This window comes from Calidris pugnax, unplaced genomic scaffold, assembly GCF_001431845.1.
Source record: "Calidris pugnax isolate Ruff unplaced genomic scaffold, ASM143184v1 scaffold196, whole genome shotgun sequence".
NCBI lineage: Eukaryota > Metazoa > Chordata > Aves > Charadriiformes > Scolopacidae > Calidris > Calidris pugnax.
The window spans coordinates 5,794,387-5,810,641 of record NW_015091042.1 but is presented as its reverse complement, the minus strand read 5'-3'; the positions used below and the strand labels follow the sequence as shown (position 1 = coordinate 5,810,641).

At 49.5% G+C, this 16,255-nt stretch overlaps 1 protein-coding gene across 1 annotated transcript in view; it reads left to right on the top strand.

The window, feature by feature from the left end:
• PAX2 (paired box 2) overlaps nucleotides 1-16,255 on the top strand; it is an 80,264-nt gene that overhangs the window by 27,958 nt on the left and 36,051 nt on the right. Inside the window, exons 2-3 of the mRNA XM_014956162.1 lie at nucleotides 623-757; nucleotides 2,847-2,966. Coding sequence (XP_014811648.1) covers nucleotides 623-757; nucleotides 2,847-2,966 — 255 coding nt within the window. The remainder of the gene's footprint in view (nucleotides 1-622; nucleotides 758-2,846; nucleotides 2,967-16,255) is intronic.

Genomic DNA, 16,255 nt, shown 5'->3' with positions numbered 1-16,255 from the left:
CCCTCACAGCAAAGAATTTCTTCCTGAGATCTAACCTAAACCTCCCCTCTTTCAGTTTACCATTACCCCTCATCCTATGGCTCCACTCCCTGATCAAGAGTCCCTCCCCATCTCTCCTGTAACCCCTTTAGGGACTGGAAGGGGCTCTAAGGCCCCCCCAGAACCTTCTCCTCCCCAGGCTGAACAACCTCAAGTGGAGCCCCTTTAGGGACTGGAAGTGGCTCTAAAGCCCCCCCAGAACCTTCTCCTCTCCAGGCTGAACAACCCCAAGTGTCTCAGCCTGTCCTCACAGCAGAGGTGCTCCAACCCTCTTACCATTTTCGTGGCCTCCTCTGGACCCGTTCCAACAGGTCCATGTCCTTCCTGTGCTGAGGACTCCAGAGCTGGACACAATACTCCAGGTGGGGTCTCACCAGAGCAGAGCAGAGGGGCAGAATCACCTCCCTTTGGGTGATTCTCTTTGGGGAGAAGATGACAGAGCAGAGCAAGGACAATTCTCTGGGAACTGGCCCATTAAAGCCGTAGAATCAGGATGACAAGAAGGGAGATGAAGCCACTCTACTGCACCTAGAGCTGAGATGAGGCTTCAGGTTCTGACAGCTGGGATTGTGGGTACGCAAAGGCGGAGAAAAGTTGCAGTTGAGTTTTGAATGTGTTTTGCTCTTTTCCAGGATCATCAGAACCAAAGTTCAGCAACCTTTTCACCCAACACCAGACGGGAGCGGGACAGGCGTGACTGCACCAGGACATACTATCGGTAAGAAGACTGGCATGAGGGGTGATGACGGGAAAGGTGGAAATGAGGATGAAGCTCAGTTGAGGGAACAAAGTCTGACAAGCAGATGCTAAGCCGAGCGAAAGGCAGGAGGGGGCGGGGGGAAAGAAACCTCGGTGGAAATCAGAGGTTTCTGTTCTTCATTCCCCTCGTTGCATTGCAGAGAATCATGGCAGAGAAACCAGCCCAAGGTAGGGGTTTGCCCAAAGTGATTCTGCCTTAACACCCACTTCACGTTCACGCTCTCTCCTTCGCCTCCCTGGGGAGAAGTATTTACCTCTATCCTGTCTAAGCACCACTCTTCACCTTTCCTCTCCTTCTTACTCTCTCTTTTCCCTTCTCTCTCCCAATTTCTCTTCTCTCCCTTTGCTGGAACCAGTCCATTTCTTAGCGCTAGTAATACACAGCCCAGGGTAAGATACTCCTGATGCCTCAGAACTGAGTTCTTTATTGTTCTAGCTCTGCAGTCAGGTATCCCACGGGTGTATTTCACCGAGAAAATGCATTTTCTGCTGGGGGAGATGGGTTTATTGAGGTGAGCAGAAGATGGAGGCTGTAATAAAGTGACCAAATATCTCCTAGTCCGTTATGTTTAAAGGTGCTGTGCTGGATGTGCGATGAGGTACTTCTCACTGGTGTCTCTGCTGTTGCTAACGTAGCTTTACCCAGTAACAATTCAGAGCAGGAAAAAACATGCAGTACTCTGGGATACTGTGAAATACAGTGGCCAGTTCGTGGCCTAAGATACTGTTGGTTACTGAGAATGAGCTGCTACACAAGGATTTACTGGAAGGTGTTGGTCTGCATGGGACAGAGCTGGCAGATATAATCTGTACAGGAATTGTGTTGGGGAGCACAATGAAATTAATGGGCCAGTATGGAAGAGTGTTTCTGGATGCGGTGTTGGTCTGCATGGGACAGAGCTGGCAGATATAATCTGTACAGGAATTGTGTTGGGGAGCACAATGAAATTAATTGTCCAATATGGAAGAGTGTTTCTGGATGGCCTTTTAATCTGGACTTGCTCACTGGACTGGGAACCACTGACCACAACAGATGGAGTTGGCGGATATTATTCCTTCTTGGAAAAGTAGTGCAATGTCTAGGGAATGCGTTGGCAGAGCTGGGATAGTGGTTGTGACTCTGGAGTCTCGTGTTGCTCTGGGATGTACTGGGAAGTGTGGGTCTACATCGGAGAGCGTTGACAGGTTCTGCTCCATCTGGGAAGGCTTGTATTAGAGGTATTGGCTGCTTCAGGTCAGTGCTTTATGAGCTGAATGATGCCTAGTGGCCTATAAGAGAACTGGGATATCCTCCCCATTACTGGGATACACTGGGAGATAATGGGCATGCCTCCTGGATGCATAGCTCGAGTTGTTCTGTACCCTAAAGCCTTGATTATCGTGAAGTGATCATTTCAAATCTGGATGACTTGTCATTTCTGATATATTGAGAACTCCTGAGCAACCTTGGACAGCCCTGACTGGCAGGAGGAGGTCTGCCTGTTGGCATTGCTCAGTGCAAGAAGGAAGACACTAGATTTTTATTAATCTGGGTTGGAGTATGTATCACCAACTCACCAGTTGTTCTAGCGGGGAACTGAATTTGTTGGCCCAACGCTGAAATGCATCTAAGGTAATTTTTCAATGAGTGTTTTGGATGGGAAATTGCCCAGAGGAAATGATCTGACAAAATACAGATGGACTAGGACATCGCTAGAGAACGTGGCCTCTGCAGCACTGGATTCAGTTACCATGGCAGGCACTGGGAAGCCTGGTCTGAACTGGGATATAGTGACACGGTTAACTTCTTGATGGAATACACTTGCTTGTTATTGATGGCCCTGTACTGGAAGGCTGTGGAGCTATGGTACAGGAACAGACTGGCAGAACTGGGATGCAGCAGCATTAGCAGTAGAGCGAGTACGAGTCCTTCAGCGTGAGGGAGTGGGAGTCTGCTTAGTGTCCAGGCTTTCCTACGGGACTGGTGGCATGTGTAGCTTTCAGCTGGGGGATCCCTGAGTGCTGTGCTCCTCTCCTCATGGCCCTTTCTCCCTTTTCCTTTTGTCCAGTGCCCAGCACAGCATCCCCTCCCGTCTCCAGTGCCTCCAATGATCCAGTGGGCTCTTACTCCATTAACGGGATCCTGGGGATTCCTCGGTCGAATGGCGAGAAGAGGAAACGTGATGAAGGTAGGGGGAGGGGAGAAGCTCATCCTCCCTTTTATATTCTTTGTCCCCACGTACAGGCTCCAATTTCAGGCCAAGGTTTACAGCTGCTCCAGGGGCTAGATCAGTTTTAGCAACAGAGACCAGTTCCCCGCCACTGCCCTGCTGGCTTGGAATGTTCTTCTTCCGAGGCCCTTTCATGACAGGCTGTGTCTCCAGACATCTGCTGGGCAGGCAGAGAGCCGTTCTCCATTGCTGGAGCTGATCTCAAGTTCATTCACTGCTGGAAACGGCTGGAACTGACCTCCCCAGGTGCCAGCAGGTGCCCGGACTTTGAACTGTGGGTAAACGTGGTTTCCCCGACTCACTCGTTGTCAAACAAAATGCCACCTCGCAGAAGCACCAGGAATTTGGGAGTTTTTTCTTCCATTCCCTTTGCAAACAAGTTCCTGCCCGGTGCTGTACTGGGAGCTGCGTTAGCTGGTGACCATGAGGGCCCAGTTTTCGATGGGTAGCATCAACCACAGCAGAACTGCAACAGCCTGAAAGCAGAGCAAGGAGGTCTTCCGAGTCCTGTGGCCCCAAGGTTGTTATCTAAGCCTTTCGCCGGAGCTCTGAGGAATTAGGATTAAGCTATCTCCTTTTCCTTCCCACCTGCTGGGAAGGATTTAGGGCGAAGTGAATCCTGAAATGAGCCAAAAGTTGGAGCCTCGGGTCTAGATAGACTGAGTCAGGAGGGGTGGGTAAGGTCTCGGTGCTTTCACGGTGGCTTTGTAAAGTGTGGGGTTTTTTTCTTAAATCTTGCTCTTTTAATTTGATGTATTCAAAAATTGAGGGCCAGGAGGTGAACTTTTCTAAGAGTAGTGCCTGACCAGTTTGTTTGGTTCAGCCCTGCCTTCAGTACGGTGTTTTCCCACTGTCACCTGTTGTGTGGGGTGGACCTTTTAGCCATAGAGGTGGCTCGGTGTGCTGTCACCCCAAGGCTGGGCCGTGCAAGAGGAGGCCAGGTTTCTCTGTGATACGTGGTGAGAAGAGAAAGCTTTCCTGAGAGAGGTGCTCAGTTTGGGGGTTTTGCTGATCATTTTCTCAGCGTTGGTTCCGGTGAGGTTGACGTCTGTGAAGTTGTTGATCCAAATAAACCCAGTAATCCCAAGAAAAAAAAAAAAAAAAGGCAGTTTTCATGACCCCTTTTTCCCTAAAGCAAAGTAAAACTAGAGGTGAGGACCCAATCCAGCTCCTGTTAAAGCAAATGGGAAGATTTTTTGCTGATGTCATTGGAAATTGGATCAGGCCCCAGAGGAAGATCCATTTCCCAGCTAGATGGCAGTAGGGCCCAGCGAAGAGAAAAGTCTAGCAATGGAAGGGCTGAGTCAATACCTCAAAGTCAAAAAATGTCAGGAATAAGAGAGCGCAAGCACTGCAAACCCCTCCAGCATTTCCCATCGTCACACACACAGGAAATAGTGACATTTCAAAGCGAGTGACAAGTTTGTCTAATGGTTGTGCCAGTCTCTTGGCAGTTATTTGGGGTTTTTGTGAACCCCTCTTCTCGTACAGTCCAAAGTGGTGATCACCAGCTCCCAACATGGTGCCTCCATAGCTCATTTTGAAATGAAGCAGATCAGTCTGACGTTAGCTGTTCCTTCCAAACACCTAGAAAGATCATCCCACTTTAGATGCAGCCACAGAGTCACTTCCAGCCCCAGAACCTGAGCATTTTTGGAGCAGTACGGTTAAACACAGGAACAACCCAGCAGCCATCTAAGACTGTGACACTTCACAGTGATATATTGACAGTAAGAACAACTCTCTCTGTCTGTCCTTAGTTCATCCCAGATTTGATTTATGAAGGGCAAGCAACTCCCTGCTGTTGGCCAAGAGCCCACATATTCCACTAGGAATCAAAAAGGTACCAGACAATCCTGGAGATGCTGCTTGCCTTTAGCTCTCAGAGCTTCAGGTGGCAGTTCCATGACACAGCAGCAGCTGCCTTAGAGAACAGCCTTCATCCTGCCATCCCAGGTATCTGCCACAGGGAGATGTCACGTTCCTGCCCCAAAGAAACCTTGCATGGAACACCTTGCCAGTTGCTGAACACCCCTAGCCAAGAGTCACCTGGGCTAACGGTGGCCTTAAGAAATGCTGAAAGGCACCATGACTTTGCAGGGTCCCAAGGCTAGATGGGTCCAAGGGGAGGTTTTGCACAGTCAGTGGCCTGCACTCACTCCTGAGCCATCTCCTCTGTAGCTCTGAGGGCTCTGAGGGCTCCTGGCTGTGATGGGGATTGGGAAACCCAGGCAAGACATCCAGTGCAGGTGTTTCTTCCATGCTCATGTTGACTGGATACGCCTTCTCAGTATTTCCCAGAGCTTCTGAGCACTGTTTTGTTGCAGTTTCTTAACTGCAGGGTTTATTCCCGTGTTGAAAAGCCCTTTTGAGCTCCCAATGCACATCTACTTTCCCAGCATTTTGGGGAGACGGCTCTTCTCTAAAGGAGGCAGAAGAAGCAGAACTGCTTTCTCTTTCTTTCCGCTCCGTTGGATCAGCTCTGCTTCAAGGATTCCTCTGTGAGGAAGGCAGTTCAGCAGAAAGGGGGGAAGTACCAAGCTGCTCCTGAATCCCCAGTTCCAAAAACCTTGTTAGCAACCTCTGTGATGGCTGGGAGGGGGAACAGGGTGGGAGAAAGACAGAGGAGCCTCTATCCGAGCACACCCCCTCCCCCAGGTCCTCCTTGTTGCAGCTGGTGCCTGCATTAGGCAGTAGCACAGATGATTAAGAAGAGGAGAGATAATTATGTGTCAAGATGATGTAGCAGAACTCCCGAGTTGGACAGAAGGAGCCAGACGGATGCAGGAGGTGGGCTCAGCGATGGACGCTGACAGCCAGGTGTGATCCTCACAGGGAGTTAGAGGGAAGAGGGGAAATCCCAACCTACCAAATGTGGTGGCTGCAACTGCGAGGGTGGCCTGGGAAGACTATGGCATTGAGAGGGAGCGAGCAGGGAGGCATCTCTGAGTGTCTACCAGTCACAAGAAGGGACTGTCAGGTCACAATCTTTCCACAAAACTCAGTGTGTGTCCCTCAGGTGAGTGCCAGTGCCTAGGATGGACGGTCAGGATCTGCCCTGTTAAGCCCATTGATTATAAACCCTCTGACTTAGTTGGTCTCCTATGATTTTTAAAATAATTTGGCTAAAAAAGTTCACCACCACTCGTGCAGCACAGCGTGCCGGTTCTTGCCGTTCTTCTATGGACACAGCTGATGGTGCTGTAATTTCCCTCTGACCTTCCCCACCACTTCCACCCCCCGTCTTCCAGAGGCTGAACTGGCCTTGCAGTGTGTAAAGACTTTCCCAAGACCACTGAGGGTATCAACCTGCAGCTAGAAACAGGAATTCCTGGCTCTTCACCACCCTAATATTGTACTATGGGGTGATGCCAGGCCAAGCTCAGCACTGTCAGACTAAGCAGCAGCAATAAGAAGTCCAGAAGGACAAAGGGGAAAAATAATACACATATTTCTGTTGTTCCATAACACCCTCATTTTTAGCTAAAAGGATGAGAATCGGGGTGACCCAGAGGCACTAATGGAAAATCAAACTCATACTGGAGTCTTGAGCACTGGATAAGGAGAAAAAGGGTCCCCCACCACTTCCACCCCCCGTCTTCCAGAGGCTGAACTGGCCTTGCAGTGTGTAAAGACTTTCCCAAGACCACTGAGGGTATCAACCTGCAGCTAGAAACAGGAATTCCTGGCTCTTCACCACCCTAATATTGTACTATGGGGTGATGCCAGGCCAAGCTCAGCACTGTCAGACTAAGCAGCAGCAATAAGAAGTCCAGAAGGACAAAGGGGAAAAATAATACACATATTTCTGTTGTTCCATAACACCCTCATTTTTAGCTAAAAGGATGAGAATCGGGGTGACCCAGAGGCACTAATGGAAAATCAAACTCATACAAGAGTCTTGAGCACTGGATAAGGAGAAAAAGGGAGAGACGGGAAGAAAGGGAAGGATGGATGGATAGATGGATAGATAGATAGTATGAAAACAATATTTCAAACTGTTCCCTGTGTATCACAGCATCTCCAGCTGCATGAAACTTTTGGGATCTTTCCGAAACCACTCTTACTAGGGACATCCCCTTCTCTCCATAGCAGGCCACAGACAGACTTCTTCTATAGACCCACATTCTCATTTGGGATTCGTGTTCCAGTGAGGCTGGGGCTGGAACAATCTCAGCATTATTAATCTTGGTCCCTGACAATATCTGGAGTATTTGACGGCATTACTGGCAATAATATCTGCAGCACTGACAATGGCAGAGATAATATCCCCCAGTATTATCGGCATTAGCAGGGAGCGTATCTGCAGCCCGTTATTGGCGGGAGCAGACGTAATGTGTCCAGTATTATTAGTATCAGTAGTAATAAAACCCACAGGCTCGTTAGGATGATCAGTGCTGGTACCAGCAGTAGGTTTGTGGGAGAGGAGGGGACGGAGTGATTGCTACTGTAAATGGCAATAATACTCAGGCTGTTTGCAGTAAAGGAATCCCCTGCAGAGATGAGGGAGCAAACTTCAGATGGCACAAGTTCCTCCTTTCCTTTCTTCACCTGACAATTAGAGTGATTTCCATGGAAGGCAGCGAGGCAGGGCTGTGTCAGCACAGGGGGGACGGTAAAGGGTCACCAACATTTCGGCAGGCCTGGTGGTGTTTACCAAAGAGCTGTGTCAATACAGATGGTCCACCATGTTCTTCAAAATAGGGTTGGGCTGTGCAGAGCAGGGCGCTGAGCACTTAGAGTTAGATGAATCTTTTAATCTAATTCTAAGATGAATTAGGTTGGAAGAGACCTCTAGTCCAACCATCTCGCACTGCTAGTCCTGGAGCTGCAGGATGGGGAGCATCATTGCACTTCTCTTTGGCTCTGCGTGCATCATTTTCCAACTGTTATTACCCTGACACCCTCTACTGAGAAGCTTTGCTTCTGTTACAGGTGGTTTTCTCTTCCCTCGCTCCAAACAGGGGGACTCTGACTGTAGGGCAGGGGTTTGACAGCGTTCAGCTTGGGGGTTTTCCTACTGGGAAAGTAGAAATGCCTCCTTCAGATGGAGTGTGAGACAGGGAGATCTGCAACAGTCCCAGTCCTGACAGTTGGGTTTTTTAGATAATTCCCCAGGACATAGACTGTCTTGAAGAAAATTTTGAACTCGGTTGTTTAAGTGAAAAGAAGTGCAGAGAGATGTGTAAAGTGTTTAAGAAGGTCTGAGCAGAGTGTGCCATTCCAGGTATGATCCCAGATATGCTGTCCAGAGCAGCAACAGTAATATAACTTGGGAGACGTGGTTGTGACATTTCCGGTGGCTTTGTGTCATTGTCAGTGGCATCCATACCTGTTTGCAGACAGCGTGGCTGTGGTTATGGTGTTGTTGTGACTGTATCACTGTTGAAAAGAAGTGCAGAGAGATGTGTAAAGTGTTTAAGAAGGTCTGAGCAGAGTGTGCCATTCCAGGTATGATCCCAGATGTGCTGTCCAGAGCAGCAATGGTAATATAACTTGGGAGACGTGGTTGTGACATTTCCGGTGGCTTTGTGTCATTGTCAGTGGCATCCATATGTGTTTGCAGACAGCGTGGCTGTGGTTACGGTGTTGTTGTGACTGTATCACTGCAGGTTGGGGGTTTGTGACACTAATGATGGGGTTAACAGTGTCACTGCTCTCCATGCTGCCCTGTTACACTCCTCACGGAGGCGGCTGTGAGTTATTCCTGGTGGTGTGTCAGCATCCCTGCACGCGGGCAGGTTGTTTCGATGTGCTAATTGTTGGTCCCCTGGTTCAGGCTGTACCGTACTGTCACTGCCATTCATACAGTCATTACTGCAGCTGATGTAAGGTGTTGATTGACAACAGGCTGTCACCCGGCCACGAGCGTGGAGTCGATATGGCCGTGTCACTGCAGCACTGCGTTGAGAATTGTTGGGGTTTTTTTTTTCCACAAAGGATGACCACATTGTTCCAGAGCACACTGGGGTTGTTTCAGGACACAGAGTGTGCTTACACCGGTATCTGCAGTATGATGATGCTGTACTGGTGCTGTACACTGCAGCACTGCGTTGAGAATTGTTGGGTTTTTTTTTTTCCACAAAGGATGACCACATTGTTCCAGAGCACACTGGGGTTGTTTCAGGACACAGAGTGTGCTTACACCATCATCTGCAGTACAATGATGCTGTACTGGTGCTGTGCTGTACTGGTGCAGAGAGATCCAGCCCTTAACTGTCCCTTGGGGAAATACATTCGTTTCCCTGTGCTGCCTGGCTCCGTTTGCAAAGGGCACGAACGAGTCATTCCACTTATCGTGGCACCTGATGCGTGTTCATCTCTGGGCACATTAGGGGGATTTCTGTTCTCCCAAACCAGTTGTGTTGTTGGAGACAACAGAAATGCGTTTGGACCCCTGCAGGTGACACAACAGCACTGCTGTCTGCCGTGTGGCTGCCTTGTTTCATGCTGTGATGCGTTTGCGTTATTCTATAGGATTGCTTCATTGCAGGGCAGCAAGAGGCTTAACGGCACCAGAGACGCGTGCAGTTACATCGCCCCAGGTGCCAACCCCACCTTCCAACCATCACACCCAGTGGTTTATGGCTGTGCACGTGGAGGGAGCAGTTTCTGGAGTGTTTCATGCTCTCACAGTGTCTCTCTCCTACTTTCCCTGGGACTCTGTTGTTTCACGCCATGTGGCTGGGTTGCCAGTGGCTATCAGCTCGTAGCCACGGGGTATGACTGCTAACAGCACAGAATCACAGAAACACAGAATGGTTTGGGATGGAAAGGGACCTTCAAGATCATCCAGTTCCAACCGCCTGCCATGAGACACCTCCCACCAGACCATGTTGCTCAAAGCCCCATCCAACCTGGCCTTGAACCCCTCCAGGGATGGAGCAGCCACAGCTTCTCTGGGCAACCTCTTCCAGTGTCTCACCACCCTCACAGCAAAGAATTTCTTCCTAAGATCTAATCTAAATCTCCCCTCTTTCAGTTTAAAACCATTACCCCTCGCTCTATCACTCCAGTCCCGGATCCAGAGTCCCTCCCCATCTCTCCTGTACCCTTTAGGGACTGGAAGTGACTCTAAGGTCTCCCCAGAGCCTTCTCCTCTCCAGGCTGAACAACCCCAAGTGTCTCAGCCTGTGCTCACAGCAGAGGTGCTCCAGCCCTCGAGCATCTTTGTGGCCCTCTGCTGGACCCGTTCCAACAGCAGTGGTCACGGGGGAAGTCCAGGTTCGTTGTGTCTATACACACAATGTAGGTAATGCTCCCTTCCGTTCTAGATGAAAATGTAAACTGAAGAGGGGTTTTACTCTCAACAGCCACCCACGGCTCCCTCCTGAGGGTCTGTGGCTGGTGGGACTCCTACGAGGACATAAGGAAGGTGCCTGCTGCTCATCCTGCACCGCTCTAACTAAACTGCAGGAGGACAGCTGGAAAAGGGAGAGTATGTGTGGAAAAAGAGAGGAGGGGGAGACTGGATGAAAGGAGATGACAGTGCACAAACAGCACAGCACTGTCAGAAACGTGGGCTGTCGCACCACAGGTCTGGAGGTCAGTCCGTAAGCAGGAGAAGACAGTGTGTGTGTGTGTGTGTGTGCACCCTGAGGGCCTGGGGGGTAGGAATTGCTCAGGAGGAGCTCAGGTAAGGGAGAGTTAACAGCTTACATCACGGAGAGCTGGGCTTTGGACAGAACGCTCTGCTTTTAAAGCTTGGAGTGGGCTTAGTTTGGTGGGGTTGGGTGCTGTCAGAAGAGAAGCTGCTCTGGCTGCAGCTGGGGCTGTGTGCGGCTCCACGGGTGTGCTTGTGTCTCTAGGATTTTTGTCTTTCTGTGTTGGGATCACTGCTTTCCACTCCTCTGTGCTTCCGTACCGGGGTGAGCGGCAGGCTGGACCCGTGTTTTCGTGCGTGCCTACGGAGAGCTGGAAAATATTATGTTAAGCTGTGTGTAATCTTGCCTAGTTAGGAGTACGTGTGCTGTGGGGACCCTCTGGAGGGCTGGGCACGTCCAGCTCAGCCTTAGCACTATGTGTTTCTGTGGACACCAGGTATCTGTGTTCCTGTTGTGAGCCTATATGTGACTGCTGTATATTTGTGTGTATATTCTGTCTGTGTGTGTTGTTACTCACTTGGAGTATCACTGTATCTCTGGGGTTGCTGGATATGAATACACAGCCTGTTAGTGCTGTGCACTTCTGTATGGACTTTGTACAGATGTGTGTGTGCATTGGGGTTATATATTTGTGTATATGTTATACATATATATATTGGTTGCTCTTGCCTGTGTGAAGGTTGTTTATTTATGCAAATAGTTTGCATTTGTTTACATGATTTAATTTTGTATATGTGAATTTAAGGGAATTCCTTTGAGTTCCAGGTTTTCGTTTAGTTAGTGTATGTACATTTTTGTAAGTTATTTGTTTATGTAGAAATTACATTTAATTGACACACACCTGCATTAGTACTTCCTTGTGTCCCCGTTTGCATTCTTGTGTCTTTACATGTTCCTGGCTACGTTTTGTGAGTCTTACTTACACCTAGAGCTTTTCTTTGAGTTTATTGGGGTGAGTGCTGTGACCACGTGTGTGTCTGACTATTTGTTTACAGGTATTTAGTTTGTGGTTAGATCTTCTCCTGCAACTTCTGGACTCGTTTCTGGGAGGGGTTGTTGCAGCTGAGGTGGCGGGAGGAGTCAGTGACAACTCCTCCTGGTGTCTCTCCTGCTCCCCATGTCCACCTGAGGAGAGGCTGCTCCCCACCTTTGCTGGTGCCTATTTCTCTCTCTGGATCTTCTTGTTCACTCTAGATGGGTTCTAGTCTGGTTCTGTCCCCATTCAGGGAGGTGACTGCTACATTTTTTTCATGGATGTAAAGAGTATGGGAGGCAGAGTGGTGAATCAGAATCCATGGTGCCTGGGTCCATGAGGATCTTGGGTTATTGCACGGTGGATGACAGAATAAACTGCAAAAGGGATGGGGAATAACTGGCAATGTGCAGGCAAGTGGTATTTTAGAAGGTTGTTGGTGACGTGGCAATGGGACATGAGACTAGTGGATCAGGGTGCCATGACAGCAGGAGATAAGGATGACACTCTTTTGGGGACCAGTGACAGGGCAGTGAGCCATGAAGGCAATACTGCTATGGGATCCAGGTGTCAGGGCACTGAGGCACAACAGGGATCAAGGTGACGTGCTGATGACTCAAGGTGATCTACCAGAACAGGGAGGGCTGGGAAACCTCCATCAAGAACCGGTTGTATAAGGCAAAGGAGAACTGGAGGGGGCAGGATGAAGAAGGTATGAGGCATCTCAACAGACCTGCACGGTGGCTGTGGAAGCTGGGCCACCAAGAGTGTGGGCCAGAGCTGGGACACCAGCAGTGTCTCCACCACGAGGAGATGAGTGGCATCTTGGTGTGAAGGGCTGGGACAGCCTGTTAACTGTGATTGTTTGCATCACAGCGACAGAGAGCAGGGAAAACATGGTGATGACATCAGGTGATGGCCACATCCTGTGACGGTGGCCACGGACCATGGGGACTGTGTGGGCAGGGGCACTATTCCCAGTTGCTGGAAAAACAAAGAACCTAACGGGCAGTAAAACAAAAACAAAGGAGACTTGGAAGCACCTGACAGCCCTAATTCATCACAGCCCAAGATTTTTTTTTCCCCCTCATGTTCCCATTATATTTGTTTGTAAAAGTGGAAATCAATTTTGAAGGTAATTTTCTGGAAAGAATGGAAGGGAGGTGGGAGGGCCGGATAAGGCAGAGATGGCAAGACGGGAAAAAAAAAAAAAAAAAAAAAAAAAAAAAATTTAGGCCAGGCACAGCCCAGGGGCAGCTCTTGGCAAGGTGAAAGAAAATTGCATATTCAATCTCCATCCATGAATCTCCCTTGCTGCTGCCCGCCTCCTGCTCGAAAACAATGAAGGCTTTCTCCCCTACGCTGCACAACGCCCGAGTATCAGCGCTCACTTTAACTTCAGGGTCATTAATTCACCTGATTATTGCAGGAGAGGAGAGGGTTGCAGAGGCATCCGTTCTAAAGAGCCCTCCCTTAGCTCATCCTTTGATTAGTTTGGGGTGGGGGGAGTTGAGATAATGTGTTGTCTCGGACTCAGTTTGAAATGGGAGGGGTTGAAGAGGGGGTGGAAGGAGGTAGAAGTGGAAAGGGAAAGATGTGGCCGGGCTTTGCTGGGGAAGGGAGGGTCGGAAAGCAGTCATTCTCCCATCCCTCTGCTGTGGTGTTACTACAAATTAAAAGTAGCATGTTCCACTCCGTAGCTATCTTTCAAGCAGGGGAGGGGCATGGGTATATGTCGGCATGGGGATGGGGGGGGATCTTATCATTGCTTCTTCAGCAGCCCAGCGTAGTGTCACCCTGTGAGGTGACATTTGAATTTACAATTCCGCTGAGAAAAGCCATTAATTCACAAATTAACATTTCTCCCTCTCTCTCTCTCTCTAGCTCTCTCTCTCTCTTCCTCGCTCTCTCTCTCTCTATCTCACATGGATGTGCAAGCAATTGAAAAGACAAAGGAAATAGCCTTAAGGAAGAGACTTTACTGCTACTCTGTCTGTGCAGAGATTGCTACTACTGCTTCTAGATAGATAAACCAATTACCTGAGCTGCTCTGTTCATGGCAGCCTGCTATTACCCCCTTTTGTAGAGCTGACTCCATTGCTGGATTACACTGTGTGTATCTCATTAATGTAAACCAGCACGAGACTGGGCACTGTCCCTGACCCTTCTTGCCGGAGTCCGTCGCTCTGCGGTGGAAGAGGAGTCAAGAGCAGAGGTGATGGTAGGCACAACGTGCTTCCTAACGTGTAGGGACCAGGCCACACAGAGAACCTGCTTAGAATACCTCTTAGAGGAGCTTAGAGGAGATGGGCTTTCCCTTTTCCAGAGGAGATTGCGTGAGGTTAACCCTGATCGTGGTTAACCATGTCTTGGTGAGCCCTGAGAGTGATGCCCCAGAGGCCTCACTATGGGCACCAGGTATGGGCAGCACCTTGAGGCTCCATTCTCAGCATTATCCTGAGTTTCCTTCAGGTGTAAAAACGTGCGTGGTTGGCAGATGCAGAGGTGTGAGTATCTCTGTAGTGCAACTCCACTGGAAGCCAGTCAGTGATGCATGTGGAGATGTTCTTCTCAAAGACAAACACTGAATGCTACTTCCACACGGCCCCCAGTTCTCTTCTGATTCCCTTCTGTTGCTCCCTCCTGCCATGCTCTTTCTCTCTGTGACGTTCACAGCCTCCCTGTGTGTGCTCACACCCCAGGCTTGTCCCCATCTGCTCTGCTGAGGTCCTTTTCAGTTGCTCCATTGCTGGGGTACAGGCTGACAGGCAGCTTTCTCAGCACCTTGTAGGAACAGACCAGGCTGGCCCTGCCTTTTAGCCTGGTCACACAGCTCTGTGTGTTTGGGCAGACAACGTCCTAGCAGTGTGCTTACAGGAAGGCTCACACATTAGTCTTTGCTCACTAAGTGTTCTACCTTTATAGAATTGTACAAAATCAGAATCATAGAATGGTTCGGGATGGAAGGGACCCTAAAGATCATCCAGTTCCAACCCCCTGCCCTGGGCAGGGACACCTCCCACCAGACCAGGTTGCTCAAAGCCCCATCCAGCCTGGCCTTGAACCCCTCCAGGGATGGGGCAGCCACAGCTTTTCTGGGCAATCTGTTCCATTGTCTCACCACCCTCGCAGCAAAGAACTTCTTCCTAAATTCTAATCTAAATCTCCCTACTTTCAGTTTAAAAACGTTCCCCCTCATGCTATCGCTCTACTCCCTGATCAAGAATCCTTCCCCTAAAATCTTCACCAACAGGTTTTTCACCCCCTAAGGGTTTGATAAGCCCCATCCAAGCCATTCTCCTAACTTTCCCCAAAGCTTGCAGGGGGCAGTTCTCCAGCTAAAAGAAAATCAGACCAGAACTGCTGTTTCTGGAAGCCCAGTCTCCACGTGCTCAGCGCATGGAGTGTGTGTGTGCCTTTTTTTTTTTCAGCATCGCTTTGGCTCCTTAAATCTCCCTAAAAACTTATCCTCTTTAACAAGAGCATCCCCCGCGCCCCCCGGGGAGCGCAGCACGTGGCCGGGGAGCGTCATCCCGATGGCGGGGCTGGAAGGCGGCTGGCGATGAGCGGAGGAATCGTCAGGCTGTGCCAGTAATTCAAACCATCCTGACCGTTCAGTGAACCCGAACCTGCTGACCTTGACAGCACCAGGCAGCGGCGGCCTCAGGAATCCCAACCTTTAGCGAGGCGTCGGCAGAGGACGGCTCTCGCTCCCTTCTCCCTTTCTGTTTTCTCTCTCTCTCCCTCTCCCAGCACATCCCAGCAGCCCAAAGGAGCCCAACAGTCAATCCCCAGCGCTCCAATTAGCTCCTAATTTGGATATTTCTGCACTCCCAAGTCTACGTCAATGTAATGTTAAGCATCGCCTGCCATTCCTAGATGGAAATCATAGAGGGTGTCTTCTTGTGCTAAAGCAAAACACTGAGCACCTTGTTCTCAATCAGGGCCAGAGAAAAAACCTTCCTTTTCCCAAAATGGGGGGTGCCGCTGTTGATCGGAAGGAAAGCAGGAGCTTTTCGCTTCTCTAAGTGATAGCATCAGACCCCCAGCCTCATTTCACTGGATCCCAAGGGGAAGCAACAAGATCTCACCAGGTGATTAGTTGGTGAGAATCCTGGCTGGAGAGATGAGGGGCGAGGAGGTGACAGAGTGGAGGTGACAGAGTGGAGGTGACCACAGTGGGGGACACCAGAGTGGAGGAGAGCGAAAGATTAAAACCAGTGTGCTTAATTTTGCCACGAGAACTTGCATTAAACTAAAAATGCTGGTTGTGAACATTTTTAGACCCCTCCAGGGAATACTGGATTTCCTCCAGCTACCTCCGTGGCTGGGAAGCAAGACCTGAAACGAACAGCATTTTGTGTTGGCCTGCAGAGGCTGGGCTAAGTGCTAAGACCTTGCTCATGGGGACAACTCTGTTAAGAGTAGATGGCCTGAAAGAAGGAGTTACAGATACCTGTCTATAGAGACACAGCAGACAGGTCTGTCTGTCTTCTCTCTGTCTCCACTGATAATTCTTTGAAGGTGATTTTTTTCCATGCATCAGACAAAATAAAGGACAATTTAACTGGGTGCCAAATGCAATTAATGACCATTTTAAGGCCCTTTAAAACGTCAGAGTTTTGTCAAGGGGCCTAAAAATAATGCCTAGGTCCACATTTCTCCTTTGC